Below are 16,839 nucleotides of genomic sequence, written 5' to 3' on the forward strand. Positions count from 1 at the left end.
TGCTCTTTTGCTTTGAAAGCTGAGCATCTCGAGTCCCACAGGCCATGACCATCAACACGTCAGCCTGCAGCTTAGTGCCCAGAGTCCAAAACCATTCCCTACTCTTTTTTAACTTTCATTGTGTTCTGCAGAAAAGCAGAATCTTTGCAGGGAGCTGGGGCAGATACATGTAATTAACCATTATATATCAGAAATTATATCAAAGACTCAAATTGCTTGAGAGATGTGCTGAACTTCAGTTTTCTGAAGATCAGAGATGTCATTGCCCTAAGTCCTCCTTCAGTACAAGAAGCAAGAAGGTCTGTTCACGGAAGCACAGAAGGAAAGGCTAACAGTCTAGGGCCATCACTTTTAGGATAATTCCTTCCTTCTTCAATGAACTTCAGGTTAACAGATGCTGTCCCAGTTTTGCATGTCATACTTCAGTTGCCAGTATCTGGCAACATCCACATATTCCTCATGGTAGCCTCCTGTGCACAGTAAGCTCTAGAGCGGATACACAATGCAGGCCGTTTCTGAAAGGTTCAGCCTAAAGGCTGCTCTAGTCACAATCTTTAATACACTGGGCACAAAGATGGGTTCAAAGTTAGTCCCCTGCAACATGAAGCTGCAGCTTCACTTAACTGGAGATGCAGAATAGCATCTAACTGACAAAAATAAAAAAAGGCATAAACTTGAGCAGAGAACATGCTTTATTGAGAAGTAGATACAAGAATAGCACATTCTACCACATCATGGGAACAGGGTTTAGCTTCTGCACAAGAATGGCCTTCTTCCCTACTCCAAAAGAGATCTACTTTGTTGGATAGTTTCATGAGTATCTGTAGTTAGTTACAATACAGGAGCAAAGGGCACGAGACAGCAAAATTCAGTAATGCCCACAAGGTATACACCATGTACTGATGATCTTTTTTCTTCTTCTTTTTTTAAGGAGGCAGAGAAAGGCAGACAACCATCAGAAGAGCAATAGAGAACTTTTCCACATTAGGATGGGGCAGTGGTTAACAGGAAACGGCTCCCACCTACCAGAACATTGCCAGTGCTTCATTTCAGATACCATTCAATGAGGAAGCATTGGAAGGTTTAAATGAAATCGGCACTATATGATGCTGCCATCGTGTACCCCAAGATTGTCTCCCCTTTTAATCACACTAGAGCCATACAGGAAACTTGTGGCACAAGGACAGTGGTTATACTTGAAAGCCATTGTACGACAGTTTCTTCTGGTGGTGCTGACAGGAGAGAGGAAGTAAAAGCTTTTTTTTTTTTTTTACAAAGACAAAACAAGAATGCACTGTCAGAGAAGCAAACCATCCACACAGCTAACTGGAGCTGCCACTGATGCACAGAATGCACACTGTAGGCAATCCAACAACTGATGATATTTGCATTGTAGAGTTTCTGTGGCTGTTTGGACAAGGCTAGCAAAAATCTGTCTAAAGTTGTTATTTCTTCAGTCTAGAGGAAAAAATCCTCTCCAATACAAAGAGACCTACAATTCAAGGAAGACTGCTCTGGGAAAAAATACCTCCTGTGAAACATACTGAACAGGCTGTTGCTGTGTAAATGAAACCAGTAACTCCAACAGATAAACCAGGAAAAACTTATAACCAAAGAGGTCTCTCCAACAGATGTGGTACTGTAGTAGCTCCAGGAGCATATGCCAAGAGCAACTCTACGAAGCATCTCAGACCGTGATGTTCTCACACACCTGGCCTTGACTCCTCCAGAGTAACACTAACAATCACACCACTCAGTTACAAGATATGCAAGCTTCTGACTGTACAATATTAACTATGTGAAGAACTGCTATATTATATGGAAAACACTGCTGAAAGAGGTGGTATGTCACCGTACTAAAACTATTTGATATGTGGAATGGAACAGTCCATCAGACAGAACTAGTTCAAAACGCTGAAGTCAGTGTAACTGCAGCTTGTTGGAAAACCAGACTTTCCCCAAACAAGCATTATTAGACCTTGTTCAAAAGCCACAGAAGTTATCTCCATTACTTAGAACGCAAGGAACCTGAAGGAAGAAACAACCAGATCATAGGACACAACACAACCTCATCGGAATAAGAACATGAGGGTAAGACCAGTGACTGGACAGGTACAGTACCAGATATCAGAACTCCTTGGGCCAGTGCTGCTAGGAGCTTTGTTTGGGTCCTATACAGATCCAATCCTTGCAACCTCATTGAGGCCGAAACATAAAGTTCCTCAGAACTAGCGTCTGCGGTGTGCACAAAAGATCTGGGCCAGAACAGTACCAAGGGGAACTGATCTTTCAGGAGGGTACTGTACCAGCCAATCACAACAGCAACAGATACAACAGAGATCCCTAGGGTACTTCCTACTGCTGGGGTTCACTGGCTTCAGGAGTGATAGACAGTTAAGTTCCCTTAGGAGGGGTCCATTTCAAACAGCTGGGATCCATTATCTTGTTGCTGTTGGATCTTTTTGCCTCTTTGGCTATCCATTCATCAATCAGATCCTAAGGAAAAGAGCATGAAAGGGCAGGTTAAAACAAATGATCCATGAAGGAGAATTATCCATGGCACACCACCACACAACCAAGTCCACAAATCTGACGACGACCAGCCTACTACCTGCTTAGTGTGACAAAAATAACATTTCCTTCACAGTGCTTTCTCGGACTCCTTCCAGCCACACCAATGAGGCTACTTCTAGGTACAAAGTGAAGTCTCAGGGAGAGGAAAACTAAAGAGAGAAGCCATCGCATTTGGAGATGTATAAACCACCTGTCTTAGTGGGTACGAACAGGACTCATTAACGATTCCACTAATTTGGTTCATTTTTATGTCATCCGTTCGCCCAATAAAGGGCAGGCATGATGAGAATGTTGATCCATTGCTCCCCTAAAAAGTCACTTACAATGAGCAACGTTACTCCACACATCAGAAAAGGAAGGTCAATACAGCCTGTTTCTACACTACTGAAGAATCAGGTTGGATGCCCATGTCATATTTTATCAGTTACTGCATTTGAAAATTACAGTGCTCCCCCTGCTAGAATGAAAAGGCGGGAAAACCCAGCACAATGCAAAGGAAATACTGATTTCAGCAAGTTCACATAAATCTAACAGCTAAATGTAAGGAAACAAAAATACAGAAAAGAACCATCACAAATCTTACCTGTCTTTTTAGGACCAGGTGTTTTCCCTTCCAGTACTTGAGCATCTGAAGCGCCTGCAACGTGCTGACAATGTCGACAGGATTTACTGCAGTCTCCTGGCTGATTTCTGCAAACCAGCACCAGTTTAGGTAAGAACAGAAACAAATTCCTCCACAACAGCCTATAACCGTTAGTTTTCTCCTCCAACTTTTACACAACTCCTCTCGAAGTGACAAGACACAAAATGCGTTGCAGATACTGGAGAAGGCACGTGCAGTACTACTGTTGCTGGATGACTTGCACCCTCTCCCCACCCTGGTTATCTGTAGCACTGCTGTGTAACTTCCCGTTGCTCATCTCGCTCCTGACAGCTGACTGATTGCACATAGCTTGAAGAACCGCAGGCTACGAATGCAAGCTGTGCAGAGCTGTACAGAAAAAGCCCAGCTCACCCAAAAACTGAAAGCCAGCCGAGACACCACCATGATTCAGTGATACTTATTTTAGGATCCAAGTTAATAAGGTGTAAACCTCTGAAAGATGTAGCTGCTTCTTCAGAACTACCTTGACATTTCTAAGAAATGCTGAATGCTTCTATGTGCCATAAACATAAAAATGCTACTAAAAGAAGTCCAAATAGTATTTTTCCAAAGTATTTGAAAGCCTCTCAGTGGAGCCTTTTGTTTTTTTTAATTAATATTCTAATCTACAGGTGGATACTGAATCTTTTTTAAAAATGTGTTTTTTAAAAGAACAAGCCAGTACATACTTTCAAACCTGGCTTATCTTTAATGGTGCAGGACTGGAAAGGAGCCATACCCAACTACAGGAATATTCCACTAACAGTGCTGCTACACAAACACTTGTATGAATGAGTCAAGCACGACCTGCCTCACGTTTGAGGAAAAGGAGTGAGTGAGATGCAGAGGTATGTTCCTGAACGAATTCACCACAAGTTTATGTAGCTTGAACACATACCTTTTATAGAGATCTCTTTTCCTTGGAAATTATGCAGGTAACGAAGCAGAACTTCCTTCCAGTAACTACGGTAGCTGATGAGACCTAAATCAGACAGAGGGCGTTCCGGAGAGCCTACTTTTTCTTCTACTTTCGAAAGCAAATAGCCTGTAAAGGAAAGAAAACCTATTTATCCTTCCCTAAACTACTCTCTGTTGACTGTCACCCTCTTTAGTACACGCAGAAATCAGCTATAATGAAAACTGCTCAACCACCACCATAGATATGTTCACTTTCTTGGTGAAATTGTCATGTTGGACAGAAAATGTTTCCAGAATTTCTCTCTCTCTACTTACTGAAGTCAATGAGCATTTTGCCGTAACCTTGACGCATATATTGAGGCATTGTCAGGATACAAGAAACATTGTAGTTCAGAAAAGAATTCTTCTCCTAAAAACAAGAACAGAGAGGATACATTAACAGGTCTGGATCTGTACAAACAATGGGTATATCATAATCCCATCAGACTGAACAAGCCTGTGCAACTGATACAACACAAGGTGGAAGGAGCAGCAGCAGAAAAACCTGCCTAACAACAAGTAACACGATCATCCTTCAGCTACCAACCCAGCTTAGTGTCCTACTTTATTGTACATTAAACTGGGTGTTTGGTGTACAATTTTAAGCCTGGGATGGCTGGCCATGGAGCTGTACCTGAGAAGGAGCAGCCAGTAACACTCTCACTGCCACCTCTGTCATCTACCAGGTTTACATGCAACAAGAAAGTGGCCTAACACCAGCACTGTAACACTGAATGTGTATATTGAAATGTTCAGACAGGGAAGAGTCTCAGATACACTTATCCTCACAACAATGCAGATTTTTCTCTAAAGCTTTTTTTTTTTTTTTTAGACATTTATTCAGTTTTGACTTAGGTGATTTAAGGAATATAGTTTTCTGCACTTTATCTGGGAGAGTATTCTCCTACCTGTACAATTTCACTGACTGAGATATCTAAACTGATAACTGCATTGCACATATCACTGTGTCCGGAAGGGTAATCACTTTTTCTGTACTGAAGTAAGGACAACCAGGAAAAGTATTTCACTAATGTGCAGCAGAGATTAAACAAACACATTGGCTGTTTTGTAGGTAGGCAACATGTCTGAGCAAACAGTTGACAAAAATGGCTCCGACTCTAAGCTTGGCCAGGGACTTGTGGGATCTACTTAAGTTACTTGAGTAGCTTCTTCACGCACGATTTTTTAATTCCTTCAAGTACTTTATTAAAAAAAAAAAATCATGGTGTAAACATAATGCTCATTTTAATGTATTTTTCTCTACTTTTCTTTATTCTTACTTTTGCCTACATTTAAGACACCAGTACGCTTCCTAGCAACAATAGTTCATCTGGGCTCATTTGGTTTTTGCTAGTAATGAGGAGAGACGCTACAGCAAAGCACCTGCAATCCCTGCAGCAAACCGTGAGAACAACTCATGTAGATCAGGTTTGGAACTTTATCTACTCCTAAAAGCAACAAATCCTGAGACTGCAAAAACTTGGAGGGGAGATTCAGTGCTGATAACTGGTGCCCTAAATCTCGTTCTAGTCAGGTAGTAATGCGTATGTATGTATTTTCAACTAACCTTGGAGAAATATCCTATCAGGTGACAGCCAGTGTTGTCAGCTTCTGTCATGACATAGAAGAGGAAGGGTTCAACATCATAATAAAGTGTTTTATGGTCCAAGAAAAGTTTTGCCAGCAGACACAGGTTTTGACAGTAGATCTAGAAGCAAAAGGAGAGTAGGATACACCTATTTATTACAGTGGAGCATCCCAAGAATGGACAAACACAGGCATGCAGGGGAAATGACAAGAAAATTCTGAATCATGTGAGAAATGACGTACAGTTTTTCAGACAGAGCAGCCGGGCCAGGAAACAATTCTATTTGTGATAAAACTTGATAAGCCTAGCTTCCTAAGGGTGGGAACTGACGTTTGTGATACCAATCTCTGAATGCCCAAAACATCACATCCTCAGTGGAGGGGAGCAGAAGGTTGGATCTCTGCTCGCTTGCACTGTATTGTATTAATCCCGTGCTTCAAAGTTATCTCTGGTAGCTAGAAAAGACTCCTCCCAACTTCCGGCAGTGCAGAATTTAGCTTCTGAAATTGTTTCTTTGTTCTTTCCTCTGAAGCCTTCAAGACCAGACACAACTAGAGACAGGGCACAAGCATGGTGCTACTACCTAGCACTGAATCTGCTAGTGCAGATTCGTGTTCTGCCCTTCAGCACAGGGTGAAGGAGGTCACCCTCAACAACACTCGGCTGCTTCCCACTCTAACCTAAATCTGACTGAGTATTCACAGTGAATGGAGATGGGCAGTAGCAATCTACTGAGACCAAGCACCGAAATCTTCCCACTAACTTTCAGAAAGGCATCTTGACACACATGTCCAAGCACGGTATGAGACAACAGGTGGAACTGCTGGAGCACAACAGCGCTGAGGAATAAACACCAAGAAAATGCAGACAAAACTACCGCCAGAATTGCAAGAATGGACAGATCAGACTCTAGTAGCCTTTCTGCAACTAGAGGGAGAAAGGGCCATTTGCATTCTGTTTCTCTACAGGAAAAGCAGCGCCCGGCACATTTGAAAGACAGACTCCACACTCAAGACCAGCCTAATGATTGCAGTTACTTACCTTGTTCTTCTTCCCATCCACTTCAAACACCGAGATGGAGCCCTTGCGGTAGATTTCATCACCGGGTGGATGCTTCCAAACACACTTTGCCTATGACAGGAAAACAAAGTTAGGGTGACACTACTGTTTTAAGGGCGGAAAAGGTTACAACAGCTACTGGATATACCAGGAAACATGCAGTCTTCTCACCTCTTGAAGCGAGCAGCTGAGCTAACAACAGTAAAGTTTTAAAATTTTTACATGCTGACATCAGATTTAAAACTCAGGAACCAGCTCTTCCCTAGCCCTTACCATGTGTCTGCGCAGTATTGTCTGGCTCTTCATGTATTTGAGACAGAACTCGCACATGTAGAGACGTCCCAGACGAGCATACTCCTCTGGGTAGGGAGAATGATACCAGGTATCCAGCTCGTAACGGCCAAAAGCGATTGTTTTGATCATATTGCTGCCTTCTGTGATCTGGCCCTGGAGCCGCAACTTTTCCTGTGAGTGAAAAAAATGGATGATTATTTAAGGGAAAAAAAAAAAAAAAAGAAGTAGGTAGAAAGGAAGGGGGCCCTATTTATTTCCCTGAAGGAAATAATTGTCTTCAAGTCTTCTAAATTCATCTTTCGGTGTGACTATGTCTAATGGCCCCTCCCACGGACCTCGCCTCCATCAAACTCGGTCTCAGCCCTGTCCACAAGCAGGACAGTTACTGACTGTTCCCTTCATTAGGAGATGTCTGGTGAATCAGCACTTAGCAGCATGCTAGCACTGGGATCCTACTCTTTCTGCCATTAAAGCAACGTAAGCTCCTTGCCACTTCATGCTTCCTTCCCAACCTGTAGGGAGAGGATATAGCCTAATGCTGTGCCTCAGGTATCCCAGATGCAGTTGTCACTGGTAAGCATCAAAGTGTCTTTTGGTTCATCTCTGGAGACAGAAAGTAGCTTTGGGAAGCACCCACAGCAGCCTCAGCAATACAAGGTTTTAAGCTCCACAGTCACCAGCTACTGTCAAGATGACTTTTGTCTTTTACTGTCATCACTCCTTAGCCATTCTTTCACTGAAAACAAAAACCTATTAAATGGGACTGTTACTACTGATTCCTCTTGCAGGCACTGCAGTATTCAGGACTGCAAATGCTTAGCTCCAGCTGTACTTTCAGCAAACCCTCTGAACGACTGGCACTTAAACGCTATCCTAGTGTAACGCTGCTGACTTGGCTGGGCTGTAGTTGCTCTTCTTATAAATTCTGATCCTATCTGCACAAGTACAACAAAACCCAGAAAGCATTCACGTTTCTAACACGGACATTTGCTATGAGATACACTATGAGTTAGAAGGCTCACCAGGTCCTCAGATGCCCGTGCTTGCGCTCTTCGGAAAAGCTCGAGGTCATACTCACTCGTCAGGTTTTCAAGTAGAGGTTCCCTAGTATTGCCATAGGTTTGTCTGTGCTCCTAGATCAATAAAATAATAGGAGGTATTGCTGCCATGCTGCTATTAAGCTGTTAGATCTGACAGCTTTTTTAGCAGAGAATGTTGCAGGATGACTGGGAAAGTCAAACTCCTGCGTAGTGTGGTTTCATTCCAGACAGGAGGGAATGAAAGAATAAAATTACTGCTTTTACCGTGTATTTCTCTTTTTGCTCCTTGCTTAGTCCTGAGTTCCTCTTCTTCCTGAGCTCAGCTACTTTCTCTTTGTATCGCAGCTGTCTCTCTGTTGGTGCCTGAAAGAAACCAGAGGTGGAAACCTTCACTAGACTTCATCCACATCAAACATTTTTCTTCACCTTCCCACACTAAAGGACCTCTGTCCTGGCCTTCATTTTATGACGTTTGTTGCCTCTGAACCAAACCCTGTGCTAATAAGAGAGCACTGCCGGTACAACACTGGTATGCGAAATAGGAAATTTTTCTTCCTACCGCAGCTTGCCTTTGCCAAGGTACCTCAGTCCCACAAGACAGGGTGCACTGCTCATGCACTGCTTAATCATGTGGACAAGCTCAGAGCTGACTCATTAAGCCACCTTGACTCAAGTCCAAGACCCATGAACTGAAAAATGTAATTCCTCTGGTTCTATTCTTTTCTGTTTAGTCAGGGTAAAATTGTAGTTTACAGATCTGCAGGAATTCTCTTGTCCTGCACACAGAAGAGATCACCCTGAGAACAGCTCCAGCCTCCTTTGAAGCATTACTGACCAATGCCACCTCTCTGGTCTCACTAGCTGCTCCTGTCTCTCCTTTAAGGGATACAGTGAATTGCCCTTGCTGAAACAAACTGGAGATGACAAACAGGGAGTGTCAGGACTCTGCACAATAGCTTGTCCGAGAAGTGAATAAGAGAGAGCAAGTTAATATTGTCGCTGGAAACCACAAGCTGAGGTTTTTCCACTGTTAACCGAGCAGCCACTCCATCGCATGCAGACTGCCTACCTGGTGTCTGGTGGCGTGCCTGTTGTTGTCATCCTGCCGATGGGCCAGCATTCTCTCCTCAATCTGCTTATCCCGGCTCTGTGCTCGCACCTGGAAGCCAAAACTCCTCTGTCAATGCTGCGGCAAACTACTATCAAAGCCCTCATCTTTTTTCTTTTCTCATTTAGGTGAATTTTCTGAACGGTAATTCACAGACGATTTGACACACAAACACTGCTGTCTTACAGCTAAAGACATCAGCTGAAACATGTTAACTATTTTCTGTTCACAAGTGACAGGTTTTGGCATTTTGTTCCAACACAAACAAACGGAAGATCAAACAGAAGAGTCATTTACCTTGCACTCGTCTGCTGAGAGATTATGATATAGTGGGCATCCCGATATGGAGAAGTGTCGCTCATGTTTTCCAGTTAGGTGTCCTGCAAAGAACCAGAAATAACCCCACTTTTAGCATATGATCACATAGAAATTTAAAAAGTATCCTAGATGGGCAAATACCTCATATGAGCTTCTCAAGGAGCATGCTCAGTTTATTACCAGTGTAATAGGAGAAGCACACTTCACGGTTCACGGCACAAGCTTTAAGAACAAAGGAAAACATTTTTCATGCTAACTCAGAAGCTGCATGCCATGCAAGCAGCCAGGTATATTAGAGGTCTGCAACAGTTTTTCTGAAAACCTGCTTCTGGGAGAGACCAGGAGCCTACCTGCAAGACTCTACATTTTCCTCCCACACTTGTGCTCATACTCCTAACTTGTTCTTTACTTTATCATCCCGCAAACACTCCTAGCCAGAAAACACCTACGGGAAGAATATACCTGCAGCTATGCTTCATATCCCTTCTCTACACTCCCTTCTCAGTAATACTTCTGATCCTAATGAACTGCATATTGCTAGGATGTATAACTCAACTGAGAGGGTATTTGAATATCACAGCAGGAAGGCAAAAACCAACAGATTAATCCTGGAGCTGAAATTACCTAAAGAGTTACAACCAGGAGTGGGACATTTCATGTTGAAATTGTAGCTTTCATGGAAGCGGCGGCGCTTAGGGCGGTGAGACAGGTCACTTCCAGAATCCTTCATGGACATGTCCTTGGCAATGCTTTCATCATGGGATACATTTGGACTGGAGATATCAATATCAGACTCTGAGGAAGGGGCATTCCCGGTGGGGGTACGAGGTGGAGACTCATCGTGATCCGCTGCATTTTTAGTGTCTGAATAAGGATCAAGATGTTACAAATTTGTCTGAAAGAAAGCTTTCAAAAAAATATGTAAAGACACTCTGGACAGCTGTCTCAAACCCTCTATCCTCAGGATATTACACGGTGCCCTCAGAGAGCCGAGTCACATACTCTTTCCAACAGCATTCTGCAAACTTTAAACACCTCACTGCACCTCACGTACCTCTATCAGAAAAGTCAACCACTTGCTCAGTCTCCGACCCAGATGAGCGAGTCTGCCGGAGTGGGTATTTCTTTGGAGTCACAGGAGCAGGCTGCTGTTGGCTGCGGGTTACCCTCCTCGTAGAATAGACCGGCTCTTCTGCTCCAAATGATGGCGGATTACGAACTGGGCTGGAATCTAATTCCATAGAAACACCATAATTACACCCACAATAACCACTGTAAGTCAGACACTTGCCTCACACGTGCTCTGAAGTCTGTAACACCAACACCTGCGAGCTGAGGATCAACACAGGGTTCTGCCCCACTGCTCACTGCTGCACGTCATCACAAAGATATGCTCTGTTCTTCTCAACTTACATCTTTTGACACTTTCACCAACACTGAGGAATCTGGAATTAGATCAGCTTTCTCTGGACTTAATTAGCTAGTAATTACAAACCAGCTCCTACTTGGAAAGCTAAAGAACGATTCATTTCGATAAGAACTATCAGTGTTTAGATAACCCTTGGGAACAGCAAGATTGCTTCTGGTATGGAGCTATATTGGGGACCCTGTCTGTGGTTTTGTGATTCTATACTGCTCATAAAACAATAAAACAATTATTCTGCACGAAAATAATGCTTTCATAACCTAGGAATATCACAGGCATCCCACACACGTCCAAACTACCTTTCCTCTTGTTTTTAAGACCTAATAACCAGACGATCATGCACGTATATTTCACACCTGAAATAAAATCTGTGGCAAAACAGATTCTTTACCAAAGCATATACATGGAGCAATGGAAAGAAGTTATTATCTACTGTCATTTCCTCCCCTTGATGCCAGATGGCAGCTCGTTAACTAACAGCCAAGAAATGACTACACTAACACTAAAAACGAGGAGGTGGACACATTCAATGTTTCCTCTTACAATCTGGATGCCAAAGCAGAAGCATACAAAATAACTGGCAACGTGTTGATTACATTTATTGCAGAGTAGGGTCAGCGTCAGCAAGTCATGAAAACACATCTTCCTTTGCAGTACAGAAAACCCACAAACAAACAAACAAGCAAAGCAAACAAAAACAGCTTTCACCCCTAGGCACTCTCTCTCTAACTTGGCTCTGGTACCAATATAACTGACTAGATGGAAAGCAAATTTTTAGAGTTCTCAGAAGAATCAGGCAAAGCTGGCAGCAGAATCACGGGGTTTGATTCCCACGTCCTTTAACAAGCAGACAGCTTTACTTTTTGAACAGGGAATACTCAAGTTTTGATTTCCACCACCATGTAATCTTTAGATCATACTACCTCATTTGTGCAATATGCACTTATAAAGACTGCTTTTTGCTGTGGCACATTAATAGCCAACGAAAAAAGTTAAATGTTTTTATTTAGGTATAAACTCCACACATTTAAGCTCTAAGGGTCGGGAAATATGGAGGACATTGAGCCTCTTGTTGCTTTAGAGACTGCTTTTCTTGTCCTTGTTTAAGAAAACAAAGCATTTACCTTGAGAGCTTTGACTGAGTCTGGCCGAGGAACGAGTCACACGGGCAGATCGTCGTGATGTGCCATCGCTTTCAGAGCTGTCCGTATGCTCAGGATCAGTAGAGAAATCAGAGTCTTCTGTTCCATCTGAGCTACTGCCCGCGTTCCTCTGCAATACCACAGACCCAGACATTAGCACAGGAGCAATTACACTTGCATATTGTATTTATATTATGAAAAAAAAAAGAGAAAATATTTTATGCTAGGTAGATAATTTCAAGCTGACACAACAATCTATGCAAACTAATAAATGTCAATTGTACTGTTCTGCAGAAAGTATTTTAGTTTAGTAAATATGCAGAGTCAGACAGTGTCTTCAAAAATAAAAAGTTTCTGCAAACTGATCCACTAGGAAAGATCCCAGCAGAACTTGATTTTATCTAAAGCCAAAGGTAAATGAAGGTTCAACGCTGGACAGGACACGCTCCGAGCTGGCCGTTCTCAGTTCGCTCTGCCAAGCCAGCAGCACTCCCACCCTGCCTGTCCCACACGGCAGAGGCAGCCCAGCAGAGCACCAGGCACCAGGGGAGCAGGCGGTGGAGAAAACAGATGGGCTCCAGCAACGAGGAGGGAGGCTGTGGAGTCTCCTTCTCTGGAGATATTCAAGCCCTGCCTGGACGCGGTGCTGTGCAGCCTGCTCTGGGTGACTCTGCTTGGGTGGGGGGTCGGGCTGGGTGACCCACAGAGGTCCCTTCCAACCCCTACCATTCTGTGATTCTGCAACGGCCAGACTGACTCCTCACCACTCAGGAACCCAGGGCAGCGTCAGGGCTCCCAGGGCAGGCAAAACGATGGCGTTCAGCGAAGAGGCTGGGCCAAAAGGGGCTGCGAACGCAGTTGTGTTCACCTCGCCTTGGAGCACCAGCGCGGCCCCCCGCACCGCGCAGGGGACCGGGCGGCCCTCTGAGGGAAGCAGGCCTTGGGAGTTGGCGGGCAGCCACCAGGCCCCCGAAGATCCTTCCCCCGCCCTGCCCGGCAGACCTGACCGGACAGCCAGGGTGCGTGGGGAGGGGTCGGTGGACCTTGGTGAGAGCGGCCGGACCCGCGGAGCGCGGGCGGAGGCAGCCCCGAGCGGCCGCAGGCCCTGAGGGGACGGGGCCCGCCTGAGGTGAAGGGCGGGGGCGGTTGCCGAGGCCCCCGCGCCGCTTTGTTTTGCGCCCAGCGGAGACTCGCCGGTCCCGGCCAATCACAACGCGCGTGGGAGAGGCCGAAAGGGCGAACCCACCAATGGCAGCCTGGAGAGCGAAAGGGCGTGCCCGCCGGGCATCACTGGCGGCAGGCTCCAGCCTATCAGTGCAAGCCTCGCTCCCACAGAAACATCGACCGCGGGGGGTGGAGTGCGATGGGGGCAGGGAGAGAGGGAGAAACAAGGCACGCGCGGGGAGGTGAGCACTGGGGGCGGAGATGGGCAATCGCGAAAACCAACCAGCGGCCAGCCCGGCAAGGCAGTCCGACCAATACGTGACCAGCTCTCCAACTGCCTGCCCAATCGGAAAAGCAAAGCGGCGGACGGCGCTGCAGGCGCGGGGGAGGGGAAACGGTAACCGTTGGGGGCGATGAGTGACGAGCAAGATGGCCAATCAGCGCCTAGCGGGCCCGTACGGGAGCCACTCAGGGAGCGAGCGAGGCGGGCGCTGGGGGCTGAAGGCCGCTATTTTCCCCCCCGTTTTGTGCCCGTGAGATGCAGCGGAGGGTGTGGGAAAGGGGGGGGAAGCTGCGGCCCGAGCTCACTGGTCCCCCCGCCGGGCGCCTCCCCGGTTCCCCGGCCGCGCTCACCTTCCTGCGCGGCATCCTCGGCGGGGGCGGGGGCAGCGAGGTTGGCTGGTCCCCGGCGCCCCCGGCCCGCGAAGCGGCGGTCGCCGCCGTGTTGGCGCTGGCGGGCTCCGTGGTGACAGCCGTGTCTCCCGTCCTGCGGCAGATCTGCTCCGGCGGCGCCAGCCCGCTCCCGCCGCCGCCGGTCCCTGTTCCCTGCTCGGTCCCTCACGCTTCCGCCGGGACACGGTCCACACCCCCCCCGTCACGTGACCCCGAGCCAGCCTCACGCCAGCGGGGGCTGCCATCTTGGATTCGGACAGGTATTCCGGCGGCGCCGCTGAGGGTGAAGCTGCCGGCGGCCATCTTGGGTGCGGGCTGAAGGGTCTTGGCGAGGGGCTGGGGCAGCGGCCATCTTGGGTCCGGGTGTGAAGTCAGCGGGCGCCCGGGGACCGGAGCGGGTGTTTTCCCCAGGAAGCCATGTTGGGTTCGGGCAGCCTGACCCCTCCCGCCGGGGCCATTTTGGGGCCGGGCAGAGGCGCGTCGCCGTGTCCACGGAGTGATTGGGTGGAGGAAGGCGGTGAGTCCCCGTTGCTCTTGAGGCGGAGGCGGGGAGCGCCGCGCCCCCGGCTCTCCTCCCGCTGAGGGGTTGCCGCCGCCTGCCCTGCGTGCGGCCTGCCGGGGGGAGAGGCCTCTCCCGGGGCCTGGCTCCGCGCTGGGCCGGCCCGGGGCGGGCCGTCGCAGAGGCCTAGCGGGCCGCGCTGCTTCGGCCTCTCATTCGGAAGGGCCGTTGCCGTGAATTCATTTCCCCGCTCTCAAAATACCGTTCTGGCGGGGAGGGGGTTTATTGGTTGTAGTTTTGCCTGTGTAGTTCTCTCACGGGCGGCTTTGCCCTGAGCTGGGGAGGCCCGGCGCGGTTCCCCGGCGGCGGCTCTCGCTGGCTGGGGCCTGTGGCGGGCCTGGGGCAGGGAGGCAGAGGGTTCACCTCTGTGTGGTGCCTGCACAGGCCGAGCGCTCCGCGGGAGCTGTGTCCCTGGGTGTCATTAGGCTGGTAGCTCGTTATATGTAGTGTATCAGCAACATTAATGTGATAGTGCTGTCTGTGAGCAACAGTGTATTGCTTTATGTAAACACTTGGGTGAAGATAAGTGTGTTTAGTTAAACACATGGTTTCTTCCCAACTACAGTTATCTCTAGGGATTATGAAATTCTCAGGGCCTAATCCTGTAATTCTCGTGAGTGTGTGTGACCCGTAGTCATGCAAGTAATACCATTTCTCTCATTCTGAACTGTTCTTGCTCCTAGGTGTATCCAATCTCCTGTGCAATGTTGAAAGGCAAACCTTCCGAACAAGTCAAGATGAAATCCCTCTGCTTTTGCCGAAGCAGAGAGGAATGGGATGCAGTATGTAAAGTGGGAATGTACGTATTGTTTACAAATAAGCATACATTTGATCTAGGAATTGTACACATTTAGCCCAGGAAAACTGTGGGTGTGTGAATGACGTGTTAGTAAGTCTGGTTATTTCAGTGAACCAGTTTGCGAATGTACTGAGAGGTGGCTGCAGGAGAAAACACTGCTGCACAAATGCATGAATTCTTACCTTATAAGAAAAAGAAAAGACTGCCTGGAGCTTAATAGAACTTCAAATTGTAGTTGAGCCAAAATCTAGTGCTAGACTGGTGAATGTTACGCTCTCAAAGTATTACACTGACCTGAAATGTTTAATTCAAGATAAATTTGGGATGGACTGAAGCATCTCCTCAAAAGGCAAGAGGAGTGGGAACAAAGAAAAGCAGTAAACTATTCTGTAATGGAAAGAACAGGGAGGAATTAGTCCAAACGCTTTGTAGTTGCTCATCTCCGATGTATTTTCTATGAGACAAAGCTCGGGCCTCACAAGAGTGAATGTGTCTAATGTTGCAGACTGATGAAGGGCTCAAATGGAAATGTGGCAGTTAGGAGCAATAAAAAAGATTTCAAAGTTTGTAGATTGCAACTTCATCTTTTCTCTCTTCTTGCATTAACTGGAATCTGCCTGTGGTAGAAAAATGACAGCTTAAAGACTGGTTCTAATGTGACATATTTGGACCTTGCAAATATCTAAATTCAGCTGCAGATTTGCTTGAGTGAAGAAGGCTGAAGAATACGGTGGCCCTGTGAAAAGTTGCACGTTACCACTACCACATCTCATTGAAATAGTTGCCTGGTAAAGACAGCTGAGGGATTTTTCTTTCAAAAACTCTGCATTACGAGAGCTATAGTGCTTAATTGTATCAGATAAACAAATAAAATATTAATTAGAGATTCTAGGTGTTACTGAAGCTTGTGTGAAATAAGTTGTTTATGATAAATGCATATTAGCAGGGCTTACAACCACCAACAGGATGTTGTTGGGAAACCAAAGCAAACAGAAGTGGGTGGTGTTTAATAACTTTCCTAGAGGTGGCAGTACTTGAACAGAAGCCAGGAATCCCGTTCCCTGTGCTGTCTTGTCTCATGATAATTAAAATGGTGATGCAAACTGTAAGTCCTCTGTGCAGTTTGAACGCTGAATTGACATAACTCTGGAGCATCCACTGTGCGTAGAGGAGGAGGTAGTGAGAAGGGAAGATGGCCCTTCATTTGCTGGGCTGTCTTATGCTATCAGAAGAGCGACAGTCAGACCATGTAATGACTGCAGCAGAGCTTGCAAGAACTCTTCTGTATGTGTGTATCTACCAGTAGAACAGAGTGCAAGGGTTTAACTTACTGCTGCTACACTTCAGTTCAAAGTCTAGCCAAAACTTAGAAGCCTTCTGGCAGAAAGAAAAATCTATTTTTAAATCGATTTGATGAACAGCCCTTGGCCATGTGGTCTGTACTAGAGAGGCTCCAGGCCTGGCATTTGTTGGAGCTGAAACTGCAGGTCTGCTCT

General features: G+C 46.4%; 2 protein-coding genes across 5 annotated transcripts in view; one reads left to right on the forward strand and one right to left on the reverse strand.

The window, feature by feature from the left end:
- Nucleotides 1-674: 674 nt before the first annotated feature.
- KAT7 (lysine acetyltransferase 7) lies at nucleotides 675-14,170 on the reverse strand. Its single transcript, XM_075443742.1, has 15 exons — nucleotides 13,947-14,170; nucleotides 12,132-12,279; nucleotides 10,636-10,812; nucleotides 10,206-10,445; nucleotides 9,561-9,643; nucleotides 9,225-9,314; nucleotides 8,420-8,518; nucleotides 8,138-8,248; nucleotides 7,095-7,286; nucleotides 6,804-6,893; nucleotides 5,742-5,882; nucleotides 4,451-4,544; nucleotides 4,116-4,262; nucleotides 3,158-3,264; nucleotides 675-2,496 (listed from the first exon to the last, which is right to left on the reverse strand). Exons 1-15 carry the CDS (start codon nucleotides 13,959-13,961, stop codon nucleotides 2,395-2,397), a joined length of 1,836 nt encoding a protein of 611 aa, XP_075299857.1. The 5' UTR covers nucleotides 13,962-14,170; the 3' UTR covers nucleotides 675-2,394.
- The window catches only part of FAM117A (family with sequence similarity 117 member A), a 33,476-nt gene continuing 30,579 nt past the window's right edge, over nucleotides 13,943-16,839 (forward strand). For 2 of the 4 annotated variants that reach the window (XM_075443748.1, XM_075443749.1), the window contains exons 1-2: nucleotides 14,300-14,502; nucleotides 15,228-15,343. The gene's annotated coding sequence lies outside the window, so the exon portion shown is untranslated. Of the gene's footprint in view, nucleotides 14,246-14,293; nucleotides 14,503-15,227; nucleotides 15,344-16,839 lie in introns of those variants that run through there. The other 2 variants (XM_075443745.1, XM_075443744.1) reach the window with 2 other exon arrangements.

This window comes from Opisthocomus hoazin, chromosome 26 (assembly GCF_030867145.1).
Source record: "Opisthocomus hoazin isolate bOpiHoa1 chromosome 26, bOpiHoa1.hap1, whole genome shotgun sequence".
Classification (NCBI taxonomy): Eukaryota; Metazoa; Chordata; class Aves; order Opisthocomiformes; family Opisthocomidae; genus Opisthocomus; species Opisthocomus hoazin.